Consider the following 24,211-nt stretch of genomic DNA (forward strand, 5'->3'; position numbering starts at 1 on the left):
GAGCAAGACTTGTGCCTGCCAGGTGCCCAGAGAGGGTCATTCCCTCCTGCAGCCTCTTCGACCTCCTTTGCCATGTGCCAGCCACATGGCAGTCTACAGGAAGTGGCCTATGGGCCTTGTGTGTTCTTCTTTCTCTCCCTCCCAAATGTTGGCATGCAGACATGGGACAGATGCACAGATCAAAGCCCCACTCTACCACTCATAGGCTGTGGTCCACCTGTGGTTCAGTTACCTCTGAGCCTCAATTTCCCCAAAGGGAGGCTCAGTTCCACCCGCCAGACTGTTGTCACAACTGCTGTCCTCTTACTGCCAGCCCCACATCAAACAGCCTTCCTTTTAGAACCAGGCACAGTGCCCTTTGGGGTCACATGTAAGGTAGGTGACACGAAGTACCTGCACCTCAGTCCCCTGAAGGAGGCAGGAACACAGGGACCAGGGCAACCCAGTGTGGTGAGTGTAGTGCTGGCCATGATGAGTGCTTCCAGAACTTCCCAACCCTCAGGCACAGGATCCCCAAAAGAGGCTACACCAAGCCACTGGTAAAGAGGTCACGTCAGTCCTAGGGACCCTCAGGGAACCAATTCTAGGCAGGCCCCGCCAAGGACAGCCACAGCCTCCGAGTTCTAGAATAGAGCCTCAAGTGCCTTTCTGGGTTTTGTTTGGGTTTCCATGTGTGTGTTCTCTCTCTCTCTCTCTCTCTCTCTCTCTCTCTCTCTCTCTCTCTCTCTCTCTCTCTCTCTCTCTCTCTCTCTCTCTGAGAGATTTTTTCAGAGATCTGCCTGCTTCTGCCTCCAGAGTGCTGAGATTAAAAGTGTGTGCCACCTTCGCCTGGCTACCACACTCTCATTTTTAATGACTGTTCCTCATATGTTCTTCCTGCATCCATGGCTCTGCTGTCTGGGGAAACCACCTAGGCTTATCTAGACAGATATGCAGGTCCCTAGAGCATCCACCAGGGAAGGAGGGCACAGACGGGACCTGGAACAGCATGCTCTGTTGTTCAGGGACTGAGCAGGAGTAGATTCCTTATTCTCCTGATTGGACTTGCCCCAAGCTCTTCAGTGATACAGAAATCAGCTACAACGCCTGCTACTCAGTAATCGGACCCCAAAGCCAGAGCAATGAGGACTTGCCCAGGGTGCCCCAGGAACGACGATAGCGAACTCACTTACCTTGTGCATCTGTGAGTCCCACCACACACACACCTTGTCTAGTCACCGGGGTAGACAAGAATAAAATCAATTACCACACCTTTCTCAAACAGCCCAGCCCTGGCTTCAGAAGTTTCCCCTCACCAATGCCCTGGAAAGCTCTTAGCCAATCAGGCAAATAAAACCTGTCTGGCAGGGTTATCCTCCAACACAGGGTCTCTGGCCTGAAGGGAAATGAAAATTATTCATAGGAAAAACCCAGAGGGACGAGTTCAGGGTTCACATCGGAAGCAAATGAAGCAGTGGGTTCCAGGAGCCATCCACAAACCCCACAGCACCCTTGTCAAGCAGGGTCTCGTTGTTCCACGTCTCCAGGGACCAGCCTCTCACTTCATATCCACTCAGGCTCCGGGTCTCATCCACGAACACTAGGGATGTTACCCTGGGTGGCCCAGCTCTGTCTCTGGGGTCTCTGCCTTCACCACAAGCTCAAACTTTCCCTTGAACCTGGCCCAGTGGCCCATCACCAGTGCCCGGGAGCTCGGCAGATGACCCCTCTTTGCCCCTCACTGCCTCCTACTGTCAACCAGCAGCTGCTACCCTCTGCTCTGAACCCCACAAAATTCTCTAATACCTAAGACACCCCAAGGTCTACTGAGACACTGTAGGGTCAGTCCCTCCCTCGAAGTCCTGCTCCTCCTTGTCCCCCATGGGTTTGGGAGCTCCCGGAGGCCAAGACAAACTTCCACCCCAATGTCAATGGCTCCTACAACACTGGCTTAGATGGTGATGAGCCCTTGGAGCTCTCCAGCCTAGGGGCTTCTCCTGCACACAGAAGAGCTTCAGAAGGACAGGTATCTTGAGAAGACAGATGACTAAGGACCTCACACAGCAGGTAGCCACAGCTCAGCTGATCCACTAGCTCCTCCCCACCCTCTGCCCCCAGGTCGCCCCTTCGCTTTTGAGAGCTGCTCTTAGGGCAGCTGGCCATGGCACTGTGGCCTCAGAACCTGTTTGAGGGCTGCGGGTCTTCTTCATCCAGTAGCTTCACCACTTTCCAGCCCGGCTCAGACCAATTAGTTTCATGTCTGCCCTCTTTTAATTATGACGGCATCTCGCTGGGTCTCCGTGCCCGGACTACATTAAACCCCAATTCCTAGGATGACTGTCCTTAGGAAGAGATCCTGTGTGTGTGTGTGTGTGTGTGTGTGTGGCAGTGATGACGGCAGAGGGTGTGGAGGGGTTGTCCTGTGTACTGTGGGAAGTTCAGCTGAGCCCCAGGTCAGCCCCACTGAGTGCCACTAACACCCCCTGCACAGACTCCTACTTTTGAAAAACAAGTCTGTGGATGTTGCCAGAGCGCCATGTTCCTAGTAAGGCATCCGAGGCTCAAAGCCGTGAGGACCCTGCTGATGAACTAGAGCTGAGAGTCTGCCTTTCCCTGGCCAGCTGTGGCTCTCACGTGGTACGTGCTAGACCTTCTTGTCACCAATGGGCCCGGGGACTCGGCAGAGTCACAGTTCCTGTCTCACTAGTGACTTTTTCCACTTGCCCTCTCTTGCCTCAGACATCCTGGCCTCCCCTGACTGGGCAAAGGCAGGCACAGAGCGCCTGGGGGTTCCTCTGGCACAGCTCTGGCCCGACACTGCCTTTGGGCCTTTGTCTTCACTGGCAGCCTGCCCCAGACTTATTGGCACAGGCCGTGGGGTTTTATTTGGCCAGTGTCAGCTAAGTAGTGCTGGGCACACAGACCCAGTGGGCGTCAGCTGGATCGGGCTGCAGGGGGCGTCTCTGCGGGAGTGGCCTGGTTGCCCGCTGGACTACCACCTCTTTTGAAGCCAGCTCTGGACCACTACCCATCCCTTTCTTGTCTCTGCCCAAATCCCACTTGGGCTCGCCCCTGCCCCCTCCAAACCCTGACCCTGCAGAACTAAAGGAAGCAAAGTTGTCTAGACTGCCAGTCTCAATGTGATACAAGGCTTTGTGTGGTGGGGACAGGGTCTGGTCTCCCCAGGGAGAAATGTTGGTTGGGGAGCTTGGTATTATGGGAGATGATTGGACCACTTCTGGGACACCACACTCGGTCTGTCACTTCCAAGGCAGGGACACAGCCTTAATCCAGCATAGGGACTCAGACCTGGGTCTTTGTGAACTCGGAAGCTTGGGACCCTCTGTCTGCCTCCAGTCAGTCCTCAGAACAGTATCCATGCTCTCTCAAATGGCCACACTAATGCCAGTCAGTTAAGTGCAGCCAGGCTGCGGTGACAGACCAGGCCAGGGGTCTTCCTCGGGGAAGAAGCCACATGATGGCCCCTACTGACCCTCTCTGGGCCTTGGGAATCCCGACCTGTAGAGTCAGGCCAGCCTTCTCACTTGCTCTACAAGCCTTCTGTTTAGGATGAAGGCCTACCGACGGCCTGGCTCCGATGTAGGAGGGGCTCCTCTAAACGATGGCCACATTGCCCAGCATCAGCTGAGGTCTCCCCAGCTGCTCTACACTTGAGACTCACCCCTTCCTCAGCAACCCAAGTCTGGACACTTCTACTACCCCACGTACCAGAGAAGGAGGCTGAGGCCCAGGCCAGCCTTCTAGGACTGCCAAAGCCTCATCCACCCTGCTTCCAAGCTGGGGGCCCCCACACCAGACGCAGCGGAGAGTGGATCCATGGAAGTCCTCAGAGAACCTCCAACCACCCACATGCAAGGCAGCAGTGGTGTCTGGGACACTGACAGCCTGGTGGGGCCATGTTTTATCCCACTAAGAAATGGCCAGAGAGGGCTGGAGAGATGGCTCAGCGGTTAAGGGCATTGGCTGCTCTTCCAGAGGTCCTGAGTTCAATTCCCAGCATCCACATGGTGGCTCACAGCCATCTATAATGGGATCTGATGCCCTCTTTGATCATGCAGGAATACATGCAGATGGAGCACTCATATACGTAAAATATATAAATAAATGGTCAAGGGAGAGGTAGGTCTGTGCCCATTCCCTGTGCCCTGCCCCCACTTCCCATGGTCACTTAAACCCTGTGGCAGCTCATTCATTCCCTGTGGTGACTCAAGGGAGCAACCTATTTCCCCATGGCTTCCCATGTGACTGCTCCCTTCCTAAGGTCACTCACTCCCTGAGGCAGCTCCCATGGAAGCCAATTTCCCTGTGGCCAACCATTCTCCATGGTGCCTCATGTGGCTCCAATAAGGGTCAAGTGACAGTCTGTTTCCCCATGGCCACCTACCCCACGGTTACTCAATCCCATGGCTATCTACTCCCTGTGGCAACTCGAGCACAGCGCATACCCCATGGTTCCCCCACTCTTACGTCACTGCCAAGCTCAATCCCCACGGCCTGCCCTCCCCAGCTCTTGGGCAGCCACACCTGTGTGCAGAACAGTCCGGCTCCACTTGACAAACAACAGGGACACTGAGTTTTGTCCTTGTCATTCATCAAATTCTTTGAATTTGGAGTCAAATAAGGAGCTCTCTGTTGTCTTTGCAGTTGTAAGAATCGGGCTATTGTCACTAGGGATGGAGAGACACATGAGCCAGCTCTGTCTGGAGTCTGTCCTTTGAACGGTCACTTGGACACACTGTGCCCATGTTCACAGCATAACGCTTTGGGTTCTTTTACAACACACACTTCAGTAGGGAGAGGGGTTGGAAGGGGTCGGGAGTAGAACGCAAGCTAAGATCCAGGGTACTCAAGCTCTAGCCCCAGCGCAGATACAGCCCAAGGCGGTGAGTGCTGTGTAACTCTGACCTACTGTTCAGGGGACAATGACAAGGAGGAGTCTTACAGTCACCAACACACACATTGTCTATCTGCGTGGATAGCAGGGGCCAACTGAGCATCAGACATATGTGCAGCTGGGGAGTCCCCTGCTCTGTCCTACCCTCGGACACACTCAGAGATGGGGTGCAGACCTGGCTTTGAGGCTCATGACTTCTGAGACACCAGCTGACTGTGGCCTTGCTGCCTGCGGAGTGCTCCTGCAGGCCTGTGGCTCCTCCCCAGAACCTGTAACCTAAGAGAAGGGGGTTAAAGTGAACGTTTCAGAGTGCCCCATCTCACTGCCACATGTGAGCTAAGAACCACTGTGCTCCCCGAACGGTAGCACATTCCCAAGATCTAGACTCCGGCTTACAACACCCATGGGAAGTGGGGGCATCTGCAAAGAGACAGACCTAGAGGCCAGGCCTTCCCTGACCGACTCTGAGAGCTGAAGTACACACTCACAAGTCTCCTCACTGGCTTCCTGACTGTGTGTGAACCTGAGGGTCTAGCGCACAGTAGGTGTTCAGTAATTAAAACACAATTCAAGCACAAAGTGGTACAGGATGGGAGAGCAGACTGGGCATGAAGCCACAGTTGGCACAGATCCCTACCCTCCTGGGGACCCTCCCCAGCTCATCTGGAGAGTTCCTTCCACAGCAGGGGTGGAGACCCCAGGGGGACTCTGCAGGACTCAGACTCAGGGACAGAGCTAAGCTGCCAAGGGTCTCAGGTTGAAGCAGCGGCTCCTCAGATGATCCAGGCAGCTAGCCCAGGGCAGCCTTCTGAAGAGCTGTCTGCTGCCTTGTGGGCCCTTCCCTTGCTGATGCAAGCTCCTCCCCCTGGGGTTAGGGTAGGGTTGGGACTGTTACTCACAGGTGGTCTCTACCCTTCATGGGAAACTGAAGAGGTGCTCCTGCTATCCCCTCTGCTCCCAGTGGAGAAAAAAAAAAAAAAAAAAAAACCTACCTACCATCACGTAGGCAGGGGCCAGCCATGCTACCTCACTAACCCCAGAGCTTGGGTGCGTCACCCCCCTCACACAGTCTTGAACAAATGGGGACAAAGGAATCCTAACATGACTGGGAAGGGTGCAGGCCTGCAACCTCACGAAACCTGTTTCTCCCTAGGAAGAACTCCTGTTCACACCTCTGAACCCTTCCTAGCATCTTTCCCCCCTGAAGTTAGAGACCTCTCCAACATTCTCCATTTCTCCTTCAGTCCAATCCCCAGCTTAACAAAACAGACTCATTTCTTGAGGCACAAGGTGCCCAGCACCAAGCCACACATTCGCTTCATCTAATCCTCCCAGGACTCTGACAAGAACTGCCCCATTTTACAGACAAGGATGCTGCCTCTGAAGGGACATTCTCCTTGGGTGGAGACAGACTCAAGCCCTTTATTTAGCTCCAACAATGACCCAATGGTACCTCTATCTTAGGACTCAATTGCTCCCCAGGGGCTCAGTGGGCATTCCCTCGCCTGATAAGGACTTCAGCAGGCAGGGCCTGGCTCTGTTTAGAGCAGCGGGTCCTTGTGAAATCACGGAGCTGTGGAGTTCACCGGTGTCTGGGACCCGATACCTGGCCTTGTTCAGACAGCACAAGTCCCTTCAAAGGGACCAGACCACACAAGGCCTGTGGCAGGGGGATGGACTCTTAGGTGGAGAAGGAAAGAAAGGTCTGTTCTGAAACACTGGCTCAGCACCTCTGGCCAGCAGCAGGTTCTAGGACAGGGAGGTTCTGGAGCCTGAGTTTCTGTCAGCACTCCGGGCTAGAGAGTCATCTTCTCCAAGATGTCATGAGCCACCATCTCTATTCCAGACCAACACTGACGGTCAAGGTCAACCCAAGCTGGGACTGTCCACTGACCAAGCACACAGCCCACTCTTGCAAATACAAGAGGGTGCTGGGACCGGGCTGTGGGGACCCGACCACCTACCAGGCACAGGGTCTAACAAAAGAACCTCCCAAGCGTCGTCAGTGTCCTCGCTGGTAGGAGGGAACCCTTGACACGGAGTCCTATCAGAAATGGCAGAGCCAGGCACCCCTGCATACATGATGCTCAGTTGCGTCTCAAGAACACAAGGGGCTGCCTAACGGCAGCTGTTGGACTTCAAAGCTTACTGTGGTCAGCTATTCAGCACGACCTCCAAGATCACCATTCTCCTGTATGTGGTTAAACAAACTGAAATCAGAATCCACAAGCCAAAAATCAAAGCACGAAGCAGTGTCACAATACCCAGACAAGCCCTGAGCAGCACACCCAGGATGCCCCGACTGGGCCTGGGAGCAAGCCAGGGGCCCTTAGCCAACATCTGCCTATCCAAAGTCGGCCCCACGCCTGCCAGACCCAGGCATGCCAGCATTCCAGCCAGCCAGCCTCAGTGCCCCCGTGGGCTGCAATAAAAATTCCTAGACAGGTAGTCAGGGCAGAGGCCAGCACAGGATGAGCAGGGAGGTGAGGAAGTGTGGGAACTCCCACAAGGGCTGGGATGCCTGTTGCCTGCCTGGGTGCTCTTCTGGGTCTGGACTGGAGTGCAGGATCTGACACTTGGCTGGGGAAAACCTGCACAACCTGAGTCTAGGCTGGCTGATGCTGTCCCCACAGAAAGGGGATCTGAAGATCAGGTTCAAAGTAACGGTGGGGAGCCCAGGGCCATGCAGACCTCTGCTTCACTTCTTCCTAATGGGCCTCCCTTGATCAAGGAGGCCCATTCAGCAAGTCACATTTGCCAACCACGAAGCCACTCAGACCCCAGCACAATGAACATAAGACTTCTTTTTCTACTCCAGAGAGAGGAACACTTGGGGTTTTACACAGCCCTGTTTTGGGGGCGGTTATGGTGAGGCCACATGGTAGGGTCCATGGACCCTAAGGGTGCAGTGAAAGCCTGCTGTGGTACCCTGAGATTTAAGGTGACCCCAAGCATCTGTAGGAAGCCTGTGCTTTCCCTGTCCCTCTGCAGGTGAGGGAAGTCCCACACCATCCACATCTGCATGGACCACTAAACTCCCTCCTTCATGAAGCACAGACACAAATCACAACCATACCCCTGGGATCTGAACTGGTGACCTTGACTTTTCTCATGGCTGGGTGACCTGACCATAGAAGACCAAATAGCAAAACTTCCTTTTAAAGGGGAGCCCTGCTTCTGCCAAGTTCTACACTTTCAGACAGGGTTTTCCTAGGTAGCCCCAGGTGGCCTTGAACCACAGAGAACCGCCTGCCTCTGCCTCCCATGTGCTGGGCTTAATGTAGGTGCTTCTAAAAGACCAGGAAGGGCTTGGCATCCTGGACATGGCTCCCATATGTCACTCACAGCCTTCACAATGTTTGCCATTTCCAAATATCCTGTGAAAGGAATTAAAATTGCTTAATATTTCCCAACTGGAAAAAACAATTCGCATTACTTGGTTGCTTTTTGTTTTGTTTTGCTTTGAGACAGGGTCTCGTGTAGCCCAAGCTAGCCTCAAGCTCCCTATGTAGCGGAGGATGACTTTGAACTTCTGATCCTCCTGCCCGTCGTGTGCCAGGCTACGAGGTGCAACACTACACCACACCCAGCCTACCCAGGGCTTCGAGCATGCTAGGCAAGCACTCTTATCTGAGCTACAGTGTAGATGTAACCAACCTTCTTATTAAATAAGAAACACAGAACCAATGCAAAGAAGAAAGCCAAGAGGTCAGAGCTAAGAGCTAAAACCTTACCCTTCCTCCTGCAGTGGTCCTACCTCTCCTAATTTGCACCTTTTGAGGTCTAATTTTTTGAAGTTCTATTTTATATCCTAAATAATTAATAGAATCTCCTCTTTGTATCTTTTCAGGAGCAATTTGTAAACCCCAGCAAGGCAAAATTTTCTTTACTTCTTCAAACATTCTTTCTAAAGTATCTGCATTTGAGTCAGCTAATAAAATATCATCCATATAATGATAAATTATACATTTAGGAAATTTTTTACGTACCACTTCTAATGGCTGTTTTACAAAATAATGGCACAAAGTTGGGCTATTCAACATTCCCTGTGGGAGAACCCTCCATTGAAATCTTTTAACCGGTTGAGAATTATTATAAGTAGGCACTGTGAAAGCAAATCTTTCTCTGTCTTTTTCTTGTAACGGTATTGAAAAGAAACAGTCTTTTAAATCAATAACTATGAGAGGTCATCCTTTTGGTAACAGAGTAGGCAAAGGAATTCCAGATTGTAAAGAGCCCATTGGCTGAATTACTTTGTTAATTGCTCTAAGGTCTGTTACCATTCTCCATTTACCAGATTTCTTTTTAACAACAAATACAGGAGAATTCCAAGGGCTGGTTGATTCTTCAATATGATGAGCATTTAACTGTTCTTCCACCAGCTCTTGTAAAGCCTGGAGTTTCTCTGTTGTTAAAGGCCATTGCTGAACCCATACAGGCTTATCTGTTGACCATTTTAAAGGTAGAGCTGTTGGTGTTTTTGAAAAATTATCAGTTGTGCCCTGTTCTTGTATGACATGGATGGCTGGTGAGCACTCATTAGAATAATATCTTTTAATATTTCTCTCAGAAACATGTACTAATTTATGATTTGTTTCTGAGATTGGAGGGATATTAATCTGAGTATTCCATTGTTGTAACAAATCTCGACCCCACAGGTTCATAGCTATGTTAGCCATATATGGTTTTAATTTTCCTTTCTGTCCTTCTGGACCTATACATTCAAGCCATCTTGCACTTTGTTTCACTCGAGATAATGTCCCAATTCCTAACAGTTGAACGTTTACCTCCTGAAGAGGCCAAGTTGGATGCCAAAATTCTGGTGCAATTATGGTAATGTCAGCACCTGTGTCTACCAGACCAGACAACAAAACACCATTTATTTTTATTGTTAGTTTTGGTCTTTGTTCATTAATAGAAGTTTGCCAAAAAATTTTCTTTATGTTTTTTTCTGAATTCCCTATTTTCTCTGTTTCATCATCTCGACTAACATGATTTATTCCTATAGACATTTGGTTATTTAGTTGCTTTGAGTAGGGGTTTCCTCTACAACTGCAGGAAAGGTTTGAACTGGATTTACTGTGGGGGCCTGCCTGAGGCCCCTCTGGGAGTTTCCCGAAACTTGAGGCAGAGGATTACCCTGTCTGTCCCTTGTTGATCTACATTCGTTGGTCCAGTGTTTTCTGTTACCACACCTTCTGCATACTCCAGAAGGAAGGGGCATTCTGTTGCCAGTGTTCCTTGAAGAAACATTATTTCTAGGAATGACCTGTTTACAATCCCTTTTCAAATGTCCTTGCTTTCCACATCCAAAACATCTAACATTGCTCAAACCTTTTGAAATTGTTTTTCCTACCCACATATCATCATGGTCATAAGCCTCAACATTAACTGTATCTCTACAGTCCCTGCCCACAAGTAGATTCTTTTTCTCAGCGCTGGGAACTGAACTCAGGACCATATAATAGGCAAGTGCTCTACCAACTGGGCCTCACGCCCAGCTCTCCACTCCTTTTAACCCTTTAGCCTTTCCTTAAACATGGAGCCTCATGAAGTCAGGACAGTGTGGACCATGTTTTCCTTGCCCACACCTAACAAGAAACCTCCCCCCCCCCCAGCACAGACCTGTTAAGCGTAGATAACATTGACCGAAAGCTTCTCCAGGGGACCAGGCTGTCACGTCTCTGAAGGCCTATGGAGACTTTCTTGGTTGGGTAGATACCTGAAAGCTTCTAGAGCCAGCCCAGGCAATCAGCAGCCACTTGCTCTTCTCCCCTGAGCCTCAGTTTCTCCATCTGTAAAATGGATTTAGGGGCCCCCGAGGGGTAGCATATAACACCGTGCCTCGCATCCACCAGGCACAAGTTGCATGCTGTCTACACAGCCCTATAGACGGTGGGACAAACCAACACATCCATTTCCCAGGTGATAAGTTGAGGTCTGAGAGCCACACATCTGAAGCCACGTACCCTGACTTTGAGGCCACTGTGTCACTGTCTTTTCCTCCCCAGGGAACGCTGGAGTAGAATGTTGGAAGGGGATCTTAGTCTGTCAGAATCACTCCTCTCAAGTTCCTTGGACTATCTGCTTGGACAGCCACGCCCCAGCCCAACCCCCACAAGACAGGCAGCTCCATCCTGTGGTCTAGGCTGTCTGGGAGCACAGTAGCTTCTGAGTTCACCACCTCTGAGTAACCGCTTCCTTAAGACATGACTCACACCTGTCTGGGGTCACCCACATCCTCATTCCCTGCAGAGGCATGCAGGCCAGGTGAGGCGGGCACAGACAGGTGCTCCCGGCTGCGACCTGTGACTTTTGGAGTCACGTGGTCCCGGAAGTGCCAAACCTACCATGACCACAAGGGCTCTGCCCTGCGAGTCCCCCAGGTTGAGATGGAGATGGAGGCCTTGGCCTCAGGCATGGGGCTCAGATGCAGGCTGTAAAGTGTCTCTCATCTAGAAATCTACTGAGCTCATTCCCTGGGGTGCAGCCTGGCTCTTGAAGCCCCTCTGCCTTGTCCGAAGTGGCTGCTCCCTGGGTCACCCACACTGCAGCATCAGGGTCTCAGAGTCACGAGGCTGTGTGCCATAGCTGACAAGGGCAGTGAGTGTAGGGCCGTGGGACCCACAGCCACACAGCCTCTGGAGACAGGTGCAGAGCAAGAGGGATAGGGGCCTTGAGAGAGACAACCTGGCCAACCCAACATTCTGGTATCTCTACTTCCCGCCCTGATGAGTATCACAGCAGGGGCTCAGGCTGGAGTCTGCCCACCCCCCTCTCCCAAGGAGTTTAGTCTGCAGAGGCGGCTAGAGCCTTCACAGACTCTGACAGAGAAGGAAGCTAAGGAGAGGGAGAAGATAAGGGAGGGAGAGAGGGAGGGAGAGAGGGAGGGAGGGAAGGAAGGAGGGAGGGGGGGAGGGAAGAGGGGAGGGGGGAGGGGAAAGGCCGGACTCCGGGTCCTGCTTCTCCACAGCTCTGAACTTTCAGGATAGACTTGCAGGCACCTTGCCGGCTGCTCCAGGGAGATTCCCTCTCCGCTCTGTCCCCAGCACCCTATGGGTCACAGTGACCCCTTTTCCTCCAGCTGCAACCCAATACCGGACAGTTCCTGTTCTCTCCTGCTTCGAGCCACAGGGATCACTGCCCGCTGGCTCAGTGACCCTTCCAAGGGAAGGGTGTGGCGGAGGGGGAAGCTTTCCCCAGCCAGCCAAAAGGGACACACGGAGGGAGACACAGCTGGAAAAGTCAGCGAGGGCGAAGGGAGAGAGAGGCCTCAAATCAGCCACACCCCTGACACAAGGACAGGTGTCTCTAAAGTTTGGCTCTGCCTGGGCAAGCGGAGCCCAGCTTTGGGATCCTCCAGCCCAGGTTCAAATCTGCCTTGCAACTCTGTGCTGAGTGATCTTTGGCAAGTGACTTGGCTCCGCCTCCTCGTGTGCACTGAGGTTGCCATGAGGATTAATGAGGCGGGGCGTGCCAAGTGCTGTGAGCATCTGCCACTGCTAGGGTTTAAAAAGCCACCACTCACTGTGGAGGGAGTGCCTAGAACCTCCAAGCAGACAGAGCGGTGAGATGTCAGGGTTGTTCTCCCAGGGTCTCCCCTTTCTCGATCTTATTTCTGAAGCTCTCCACCCCCCTCACCCCAGCCCAGGCATCTGAGTCTATTCCAGAGCAAAGCCCTCAAGCGTCTCTCTAGACTGTAAAGGGTGGAACTCAACATCTGTGGGAGAAGCAGGCAAGATGAAACAGAAACCTCTGTGGGCTCAGGCGTGGGACACTGGTTCAAAGAAAGGCAAAGTGTTATCAGGGGATCGTTTCACCTGATGGTATCTTACTCCAGGTCTCTAATATATATCAGGGGTCTGGAAGACCTAAGAGCTGAAAGTAAAGCTATGTCACCTGCAGGGAGGGACTCAGCAAAGGGCAGCCTGTGAGTTGATAAGTGGCACAGGAGACTCCATTGACAAGGGGAGGTCAGTCAAAAGGCCTGGTGGCTTCTAGAGGGAGCAATCCCTTGTCCTGCCAGGACTCTGCAGCCTCCACGGCTCGGCACGACCCTGGAGCACCAATGACATCACTGCTTAAACCCACTCAAGAGCACATCAGGAGCACCACTTGGGTAAGGATCTGAGCCCAGCAAAATGCTACAATTGATTAGCAATGTCTGCCAGGAGCAGCAAGTGGAGTACTTAATCGAATGGGAGGTACTAGACAGTCCAGATCTATACTTTGAAAGTCACAAAGCAGGTCAATAAAGTCACCAGCAAGTCTCATGCTACCAGGCCAATAACTTGACAGACATTGCTGATGTGCTCCGTGCCTGGTCTGGCCTAGGAGCTGTGGACTTGAGAAAACCCAAGCCAGGAATATACACTGCACAGAGTGGGTGACCCAGCGAGAAGCTGTGTGGATTAGAATTCATGAGAGGAAATCAGCCAGCAAAGAAATCACATAGGGAGAGAGAGAAATACTCAGGTAATTATCAACCCTTGGATCTGAAGTTATACTTGGAGCCTCGATTCAGGGCATCGGAAGCTGGCTGTATAAATTACATCTCTGGGCCACGTGGCAAACGGCTCTAATTATCTCCTAGATGGGACCAAAGTGACCATTTTAATCTAGAGCCCAAAGCAACTCGTAAAATTAGACAGCAATAGCACCGTGTGCAAGTTCACATGCACACGTGAACTTGCAAGGACCCCACCACAGTAGACATCTAATAATTACAGTCAGAGAAGTGGGGCAGGCAGGGATAGTGACTTCTTTCACAGACTGCACAGAGCGCCAGATCCACACTTAAGAACACATTTAGTGAGTGTCCACCATCCTCGCTAAGACAACAGCACCGTTCAAAGCTGGGTTCCGACATCCCTCATCTCCTACCCATCCCATAAATAGATTAGAGAAACAGTTCTCTCCTATGGCCGTGACCCCAGGGCCACTGAGCTCGGCCTCCCATGAATCACCAGTGGCTCACCATGACTGCATTCCCAAGTGACTGAACGATAAGGAGGAGGCACAGACACCAATAAATGAATCATGTCTTCCACAAGACCAAACCTTTGGCTTTTGCAGACACCAATTACAAAGTAGAAAGAAAAGAACAAAGAAATTACTCAGGGTGTTTGCGCAAAGTTGATTCATAGGTTCACAGAATTATTACCGACTAAATTGTTTGTGGAAAGGCAATTAGAGTCATGACCAGATGAAGCTCACCAACTAGGGAGCTAGGGACTTGCAAAATGGGAGTGCATGTGCACATTCCGGAGGGCTTTCAGGTTTGGGGAGTCTTCTCCCTTTTCACCATCTAACCCTTAAGTTCTGTGGGTGAGCAGGCAGCCACCTGGAGTGTGGGGGGAACTCAGAACTTTGCTATAAAGTCTGAGCAAGTATAGACATACTGGCAAAACTCAGAGACAGCCTTTCTCTGGTTGGAAGGCTAAGCACCCAGCCACCAAATTCTAACATGCCATCTCAGTCACTACCCATAGGAGGAGGTTTAGATCAAAGAATCATTACCTTAGAGCCTGTCCGTTAGAAAAGGGGTCTTCAGAGAGTCAGCCCATGGGCTGGGATTAGAATCTCACGAAAAAGCTTTTGCAGTCCATGTATTTGCAGTCCCTGCGTCAAGGGTGGCCCACCTTATTGGGGTCCTGATTTGGGAGAATTAATTTTATCTTCCACCTGTCTCCGGCTCCCAGGCAGAGTCCCACCTGGCACTGGCACTGTCACCCCGACGCCATTCACTAAGCACTTCTTGTTGAAGAACCTAACAATGACTTCTCTAATCACTTCAGCACAGGAACTAGGCGGCTCTCACAACAGCAGAAGCCACAGCAAGGCAAGAGCAGTGCATCAAAGGCCCTGTGGCTGGAGACCGGCAGAGAGCTCTGTCCTGTGGGGCACCGTGGCCTGGATGGTGCTTTGAGGGAATCGGGGCAAGTGGGTTCCTGGCGCCTCTCAGAGTCTAGTCTCAGTGGGTAGTGGGTGACCAGGTAGCCACGACTGCTGGGACTGAAAGACCTCTCAGGGGAAGGACAGATTGTTTTGCCCAAATTTGCTGAAAAATGGATGTGGCTTTTCACTGCCCTTCTGCCTAGGACAGCCTGGAAGCTGACTTTACCGGCCAAAGCTTAAGGCAATTTGAGCTGAAGGAAGGCTCAGGCCTGGTGGAAACCAAGGAAGGGATTCCATAGAAACCCCTGGTGGGGGGATTCATACACTTTGAAACAGACAACATATGCATATGTTTGTATATATACATTATAATGCTTTAAGGACTATTTTACACACAGGAAGATACGTGTGTGAGGGCCGGTCAGATGGCTCAGCAGGTAAAGGGACTCCTTGCCACCAAGCTTTAAAGCCCTGACTTCAAACTCCTGGGACCACAGGGTATAAGGTGAAAACAGATTTCTCCAAGTTTGTCCTTGTATTTCTGTACTGTGCATCTGTACCGTGTTGAACCTAGATGCCCACACAAACCCATACCTGGATCCGTCACTTCTACCGTGCCCTCTCAAAGCCAAGGAGGAACACCTTACCCTAGATCCTTTACGGACCAACAGAACTCTCGCAGCCCTGATAAATGAATGAGAAACTATGGATATCAGGAGAGGTGACAGCGGTCACAGGCAGACCCTAGCATGTCCCTTTACAGAACACTGCCCCCATACTCCCGGAAGCTATGGGAAAACTGGTGGCCAGCACAAACCCACACACTTTCCTGCTGGTTATCTGTCTGTTGTCCAGCTCTATACCAGTATCAATCACGGGTCCTACCTGCTCAGTCGGGGCTAAGCACAGCTACTGCCACCACAAATATGTGTCCTGGGGACGGGCAAGATTCGGCAGTTTCTCTAAACCTGGGCCATGTGACTTTCCAGATCTGGGCTGTGCCTGTCCATCCCTGGGGGAATCCAGTGTTACTACCAAGGGGAAGAGGGGAAGCAGATGGTGACATTCCCCCAGTGACAGAGGAACCAGAAGGTTCTTGTTCCTGCATCTGTGAGAACCAAATACCTAGGAGAAAGCTAATCCTGATGGCACAGGACTATCATCCTAGTTCCTCAGGAGGCTAAGGCAGAAAGATCACAAGTTCAAAGCAGGTCTAGGCTACAAGGCGACTACACCTTGGGCAACTCAGTGAGATCCTGTCTCCAAATCAGACTTTTTTTTTTTAAAGGGCTGGTGAATGTAGCTCAGTGGTAGTGTTTGGGATCACCACTTAACCCCTTGAGTAAGTCACAATGGCCCAAAACTTTCCTCCAACTCACAAGAGATCCAACATCTTCTGCCTCCTGAGTGCTGGGATTAAAGATGTGAGCCACCAGGCCCAGGTCCAAAACTTTGGTCCAGCCACACTGGGCAGAAACCAACTCCACCCGCACTGCCCTAGGAGGTCAGCGGCTCTCCTCTCCCAGGGTCTTCATGTAGGAGACGGTATCGTTTTTTGTCAGTCTGAAACCTTGAGTGGGACTGCAGCGACAGTGGCCGGTTAGCCCCAGGTTGGGAGACGTCTGGCTGTGGTGGGAAGGCACGGTGCTGATTTCAGCTCCTGCACCTTGACTCAGCTTTGACATCTCTGAGTCGGTGGGGAGGAGGCGAGGGTACAGCTTCCTGCCCCCAAGACTAGGGACTTCTGAGCGTTAGAAATAATTGTGCCTGGGAGCGTATAGCTCAGGAACTGTCTTCACAACCCCACAAAGTGGGCGTCGTGCCTCCCTCCATATTACAGAGGGGTAAGAGGGGACACAGGAGGGGTCTCAAACTTGCCTCAAAACTGAAGGTCTTCAAAGCCTGTACCTTGACCACATCCTGATCTGCCTGGAATATTTTAGAAGCCTGCATTTTCAAACAGGCAGGAATAAACACCTCAGCTCCTAGAAACTTCAGGGGCCAACACAGACTCTCCTGACACTGATTAATAGGAATCAGTGACTATTTGGGATGACGGGTATCATGAACAGACCCCAGCATCTGCCACTTTTTACAGAGTATCACTCTGTATGTCCTCCCACCCTGCCTAACCAACGTTCCCCGCCAGGCTTGGGGGGTATTACAACGAACAGACACGGGCCGCAGCCCCTCTGAGATGGGCGACCAGCAAAACAGACACCATCATCGAGTGGCCCCCAGGTCAGGTGTGAAGGTTCAAAGAGAGGGGACTGACGCCCAGTCACGGCTTTCCTGATCTCCTCAGCCCCAGGACTGGCTCACGCCTTCCGGCTAGGCTCTTCAATGGAACATTCAGCAGCTATTGTACCATTCCCAACTGTCACATCACCTGAATGACACAGGGCACAAGCGTGGGACAAATGCTATTAAATGCCAGAAGGCGTTCTGTGTCCTGTGATGTCCCCAATAATGTCTGGATTTGGTCCCTCTGGGGACATTTGTCAGTCCGGTGTCAAACTCAGCGGTAACACATGCTGGTGCTGGTATCACAGAAAAGACTCTGGCTCCCCATACAGCCCACCGGGCAAACACACTTCCAGGGATGTTGAGGCCTGGCCAAGTGGAATGGTCCTAGCAGCTTACTGCGGCAGCTGACTGACTAGCACTCTTGACCATCAAATAATACAACAGAGGCTTGCAATCTTAGGGCTACGAACCTTTGCAGAGAGCACGGGATGTGGTGTGGGAGGTAGAAAATGCGTTAAGTGTGAGCACCAGGGACTTAGGTTGGAGTCTCGGCTGAGCATGAGGTCCTGGCTGTGTGACCTGGGACCAAAGGCTTCTCCTCTCAGATCCCATTTTTCTCTCTGCAGAGTGGCAGGAGCAATCTCACAGGGCTGTTTCTAAGACTGAGGGGGAAAATATTCGTCACTAGTACCTGGCACACAAAAATCTCTTCCAGATCCAACCAGTAAAAGGAAAGGAAGTAAACATCTACCAGTCACCCTGGGAACAGAGGGAAGGCACTCTGCAGCTCCCAGAAAGCTGACGCCCCAAACTTTTGCAGGTTCCAACCCCCCCTCTCCGCCCATGGGGCTGAAGCCATGCTATGCGCAAGCTGCCCTGGGAATTTTCCTCAGCCTGGTGACAGTGGTTTCTGCCAGTGACTAACAAGACCCTGGTGAGACCCCCACCCTTCCCCTACCCAAGGTGTCAGGGTTTAGCTTTGTAGTGTCACTGGATGGGAAAACGAGGCTGTCAGTGCTCTGGGTTGCCATGGCTTCCTGAAGGGGCGCAGCTCACTTTGGGAAGAAGGCAGGGAGAAATAAACCAGAGGCTCCATTCCTCCCATATCACCAGCAGGGCACTGAAGACCAGGCCTTTGTACTGAAGCAAAGTGTGGACCCTGACTTCCCAAACTGTGGGCCTCTTATCTGCCCCTAGGCACCAGTCTTCGAACTGGACCCAGTGAGTATCTGGATGTCTCAGGGTAGCGTTGATTTCACGGCTCAAGTTTGTGCCTCCCCACTGCCTCTGCCCCAGCATCTGGGCCCCAAAGCTGCCCAGATTAAGAGACCCCTGCTGGCAAGCCCTAAGACACTGTCTGCGCCTCCTGCGCCAGGGCAGGCATGCTGGGGTTTCCGCCAGCTCTGTCTGCGGTGGGCCTGGCAAAGACAGGATTATGACACCAATATTCAATTACCCACATTCAAGGTCAGCCTCCCAGGTGGGCCTGTGGATTCCAACATTCCCAGCTGGTCTGAGGATGGGGAAACCTGCCCTTGGTAAAAGCTTTCTAATGAGGCAGAATGCCAGGGTGGGACCAGCAGAGGGCAGGACAAAATAGTCACAGCTAATCTGAGCCCACCACCGCCCTTAGCCCAGAAGAGGCCACTGTACCAAAGACCTCCAGATCCTTGCCCCGTTCCAGTACAAGAGGGTGCTGCGACACCACATTTTGAAATGTGACAGAAAGCAAGACAGCAACAACTCTGGGCTTCTCTGTCCCTCTGGTCCTTGGCCACTCTGCAGGACCGGTCACTCAATGGTAGACTATGTCTATGGGTGAGTTTTGTAGGTTTTCTTGGTGAGAGAAGGAAAAATAAGATAAAAACTGCAGGCAGGTAGAACCAAGGAGCGGCAGAGGCTGTGGTTTGGTAGCAGGGTCCTTGCCTGGCAAGGTCGTGGGTTCCACTCTCAGTCCAGAAAAGAATCAACCCGTCAATCAATCTAGGAGCTTGACACCTGCATCTCACCACCGGCCCTTTGTAACTGAAAGGTCTGGTCCGCATGCACATGCACATGTGGTGACTTAGGGAGGCTTTGGGGGAGGGGGAAGCCTTCCTATTCATTATGTGTTTATTTTGTAGTGCTGGAGACGGAACTCACAACCGCTCACACAGCAGGCCAGTGCTCTACCACTGAGCTATGCTTCCAACTCACGGTGGGCCAAGGGAGTGCATCACAGCTCCCTGAGTGCACCATGGGGTGACAGGGATTGCCCTCAACCCTGTTACACCAGCCTCAGATAGCCCCTCAGGGATGGTTGGCAGCATGGTACCTTCTTCAGGGTTCCCTAGGACACACAGAGAACAGACACACAGACACACAACTCCACGTGTGTGGGCCACACCTGTGTTATGCTATGACTTTCAGGAAGCAAACGGGAGGCTTTGACCTCCTGCCCTCACTTTGGGCATCTTCAAAGAAGTGATGCTAGGGAGGTGGAGGGACTCAGCCTCCCAGGCCTGCCTGTGAACGACGACACCCCAAGAGAGAAGGCACACCACATGGCACCCCGCTTTGACTTCCACCAGTATCCGCATCCAGGACATTTCCTTACTTTTAAAAATTAATCAGTTGCCTGGGCCACCTAGCCAGGCAGGGCTCTGGGTTTGCCAGCCTCAGTCACTCCCTCCCCAAAGCCTCTGGATGCTAACAACGTCTCTTACTGGGTTTACCACCCGAATCTGCCCCCAACGACACCACCTTGCTCTCCTCTTTACAAGGACAGCAAGAAAAAAAAAATATGTGTCCAACTTGTAGGACCAGGAGACTTCCCTGTTCTCCCCCTAACTCAGAGGGAAGGCAGCAAGGCACAGTAGCTGTGCGTGCAAGCTCGTGCCCACATGTGTGAGATCATCCCTACAAGTGTAGGAACAAACAGTTACTTTGCACCTTGACAGACACTAAACAGGCCCGGCTGGTCCAAGACCACAGTCACAACACACAGCTCCCTTGCTGCCTAATGACCTAAAACCCAGACAGCCGGAGACCTGTGGGTTAAAAGTCCCAGTGCAGAAGCCCACGAGGAAGCAGATGCTGTCCAATGCGCACCATTCACCCTGGACCCAGAAACACCCTCCTGACTTGAAGCCAGAACCTTGACCCAACAGACTCAGGCTGAAAAGCATCTCCACAGGAGACATCGTCTTCCTCCCCCTGTGGTACAATAATGGGCGCTCAATAAAGCTAAGCAGATGAGTGGCAGGTGTCAACTTCAAGGACAAATGGCTGACTTCCGAAAGGCCCCCCTCCAGCACCCAAGTGTCTTGCTGAAGCCAAAAGTGGTTCCCAGCAGGGCATCTGGAGACAGTCTGTGTGTCATAACTAGAAGAGAGAGAGGTACCAGCATCTGGTGGGTAGAGGCCACCTGCATGGGCCAGTCCTCTCCCTCCCAACAGAGAATGATCTGGCCCAGTCTGGAGGCTGTCACCCCGGATTCAAACAGTGTTAAATACAAATGGTATGCACCAGACAAACCAACAGAGGCAAAACTGGATGTCTTATGAGTGAGTGGCTAAGGGCTCAGAACGGTGTGTGCGTAGGGGGTGGAGGTGAGTGCATGCTTATGTGGGTACATGTAGGTAGGTACACAGGCTTATGCCTGTGGAGGCCGGAGAACAAGCAGGAGTGTTGGTCCTCGAGTGCTGCTCACCTCACTTAAAAATGTTTTTAAACATTTAGGCATTTATTTAGAATGTGAGTGTGCCTGTGCATATGTGTGCAAAATGAAAGCCAATCAGTCAGGACTGGGGGACCTCGGTAGCCAGTCAGTCCAGAAAGTACTCTGGGTGTGCATCGGCCTGCTCTGCAAGCCATGACTAAAGCAGGAATAGAAAGTCAGGGGTTCCACTTTGAGATATAGATTTGGAAAGAGGTGGAAAGTACCAAGAAAAATGTGTATATGGAACAAGGGGTGGGTTCCTCAAAGCTGTGGACTCAGGTTGGTTCCCAGGGAACTCTTTTAGGCTCTAAGCTTAAGGTGGGTCTGCTCTGGCACCCAAGTTCCAAACTCAAGGAGCAGGACATGGGGTCCAAGGGAAACAACTCCGACCAAGAACTAGAATGGGCTGGGGACCTTAAGTCAAGCGTCCTGCCTTCCTTTCTCTCATTTCTATGGAAACACAAGAGCTCCAAGGTCACTCAGCCCCTCCCAGGTCTGAAACATAGGACAGCTGAAGAATGCAAATGGAGATGGACCAGGGGTCCGGGGAGGAGTCACCAGTACTGCAGCCTCGGCTGGATCACAGGGGTAGAATCAAAGACTGTAGCTTGGGATTCAATGGCAGGGTGCACTCTTCCAGTGAGGAACTGTGGCCCAGGAAGGCTTAAAAGTCCCTTCTAGACGAGTGGGGAGAATGCCCTTGCAGGTATGAACTTCCACCCTGTTAGGTTAAAAAAAAAAAAACAGCCTTAGTGTTCCCTCCTAGCAGGGGCTTCCAGGAAACACCAGGCCTTAGGGCTTCCTCGAGCTAGACTTTTAGGGAACACTAGCAACAAACTGTTACATTGTTAAAGTGAGCCCTCCCTGTTTTACCCTCTCTTTTAGTAAATAGACTATGCAGACACAATGTGGGGACAATTCTGAACTAACCCGGGTGGGTGATGGGGGTTTTCCCGACACTAACCCTGTCAGTCGGGGAGAACATGGGTACCACCAAGAGTTTCAACCATTTTATTCTCAACCAAGATGTTATAAGGGCCAATTATGAGTCCATTCTCTCCTTTCAGCATGTGGGTTCCCGGGACTGAACACCGGTGGTCAGGCTTGGCGGCATGCTACCGGCACAAGGTTGACTCAACGAAGGGACAAATTAAGAATGATTTGTTTTGTTGTTTTTCAAAGTCTATAAAGCAGAGAAAAGACAAGACCACAAAGTCCTACTGTGCCTAGACTTTGGAATGTGGTGTCATATGAAGTGGGTCCCTCTTTTCTGTAGGAGGGCCCCCAAGGCGATGTGAGGAGGGAAAAAAGGCAAATCCACAGAACTGCGGTCAGCCTCTCCCCAGACATGTGTGGACTTATTTTAATAACATCCCGGTGAATTTCATGAACCTCCCTAGATCACACAGGGGCTCCTGGGAAGCAATAGGGTTTGACACCAAGGGAAGACCACAAACACTGGCTCTCGGCAGGCTCTCTTGACACCTCCCGCCTGGCTCCGGGCAGCACAAGGAAGCTGGGGAGCAGTGGGACACAGACAGTTCAGGGCTTTCAAATCCCAGACTGGGAGACAGAGAGTCAAGGTAGGCATGGGGACCCACCATCCAAGCCTGCTTCCAGGACCCAGGTGGGGCTGGTCATAGGTTATTTTTACCCCTTCTGCTTTACTGTACATACTGGGGGTTGGAGGTGGGGTGTGTGTGTGCACAAACTGTAGCAGCTGCCTGTGAAACCAGCCCATGAGTCACCTAGCGACTACCCTGTTCTGTGGCAGTTGCCCCTGGGTTCCGCTAAAGGAAGGATGTCTGGGTTAGGGAAAGGCTGGGTGCCCTTTTGCCTGGAATGCTTTGGGGTAACATTGAGAAACTAAAAAAACAAAAAAGCGAGTTGGGGAAGGGTGCAGATTAGAAGGCAGATGGCAAAGAGTGAGGTTTCAATTCTTCAACCAACTCAACAGCCACCTGGGTGGGCCACAGAAGGAAGTAGATGCTTCCTGATCTCAACTTCTGGTGGTTCAGATGTTGACAATGGCCGAGGCTCAAGCATGGCACTCACCACCCTGGGTCTCCCACCTCCCAGGAGGTCCCAACACACACTGCCCCAAAACTTCGACTCATTTGTAACCACCATCCCAGCCAGAGTGAGCCAAGCAATCCAGACAGAGGCTATTTATAGGAGTCCGGGACAGACATTCACAATGACACACACTGGGGATCCGCGGTGGGCTAGACGCACCAGCGCTGAGCCTTGGATTCAGACACCTGGACACAAACGGTCCACAGATCTGGCTGGATTCACACCATAGCGACCACACGCACACACCAAATCAGACACCCAGTGGTGCAGGGACACTCAGACACACACACACACACACACACACACACACACACACACACACGGCCGGCACAGACCACGACTCAAATTCACAGACATTCAGAGACGCGCCGAGACTCAGACAGACAGACCAGCGTACTCTACAGACACACAGAAACCCGGGACGCATCCCCACGGCCACTCCAGACACATGCCAGGAGCCCCAGACACCTCCCGGGCTAGACTGTCTTCCCCCGCCCGCTCCCCCCGGCCCAAAGTTGATAAAGAGCCTAATTGCTCCATCGCCTCGGCCCCTGGGGAAAACGGAATGGAAACTTCCTGGGCCCGGCCCGCCTGGCCCTCCTGCGCGGCGCGACGTCCCCGCCGAGCCCCGGGTCCGAGTCGGGCCGGGCGGGGCGAGCGCGGCGGGGACCGTGCCAGGCTCGCAGCGCCGCGGGACAAAGCCGGGCCGGCCGCCAGCTGCCGCGAGCCTCCGGGAGGGCGCGCCCCGGGCGCGGCGGGCGCAGCCGGGGAGCCTGGGCGAGGCAGGCGCGCGCCCCCCGAATCCCCACGCGATCGCGACGTCCCGGGCTGGGGATCCCACGGAGCTGTCCCGGGAGGAAAGGGCTCACTCACTGATCTCCATGCTGGGGAACAAAGAGCGCTGGCAGTTGCACGCGCAGGAGACATTGGGCTGCCCGGCGGCGGCGGCGGCGGTGCCGTTGACCCCCATCAAGCGGTCACGGGCGGCGCGGGGCGCTAGGCGCGGGGCGCGGGGGCGGCTCCGGCCGGCGCGCGGGGCTCGGGCCCCGCATACAGCGAGCGGCGCGGCGCGGGCTCGGGGCGCCGCCGAGGTCCCCGGGGCGAGCTGGGTCCCCCGGCCGCCGAGCGGGAACCCCGGGGCGGCGGGCCGTGGCCGCGGGTGGCGTGCGGGGCACGGGCGGGCGGCCGGGGCGCGGGGCCGCCGGGCTCAGCCTGCGCGCCGGCCGATCCGCAGCCGAACGCCGCCGCCCGCTCCTCATTCAAGTCCAAGGAGATCGGGTTGCGCCGCGCGCCCGCGGTCGGAGGCAGGCAGACGGTCTGACGTCAGCGCTAGACGGGGCTGCCGGTTCCCACCGCGCGGGGGCCGCGGAGGGGGCGCGCGCTGCGCCAATCCCCGC

At 52.9% G+C, this 24,211-nt stretch overlaps 1 protein-coding gene across 1 annotated transcript in view; it reads right to left on the reverse strand.

Moving 5' to 3' along the window:
• Pmepa1 (prostate transmembrane protein, androgen induced 1) overlaps positions 1 to 23,823 on the reverse strand; it is a 52,866-nt gene extending 29,043 nt beyond the window's left edge. The window contains exon 1 of the mRNA XM_059259793.1: positions 23,688 to 23,823. Coding sequence (XP_059115776.1) covers positions 23,688 to 23,784 — 97 coding nt within the window. The 5' untranslated portion in view covers positions 23,785 to 23,823. The remainder of the gene's footprint in view (positions 1 to 23,687) is intronic.
• Between the last annotated feature and the right edge of the window lie 388 nt (positions 23,824 to 24,211).

This window comes from Peromyscus eremicus, chromosome 4 (assembly GCF_949786415.1).
Source record: "Peromyscus eremicus chromosome 4, PerEre_H2_v1, whole genome shotgun sequence".
Classification (NCBI taxonomy): Eukaryota; Metazoa; Chordata; class Mammalia; order Rodentia; family Cricetidae; genus Peromyscus; species Peromyscus eremicus.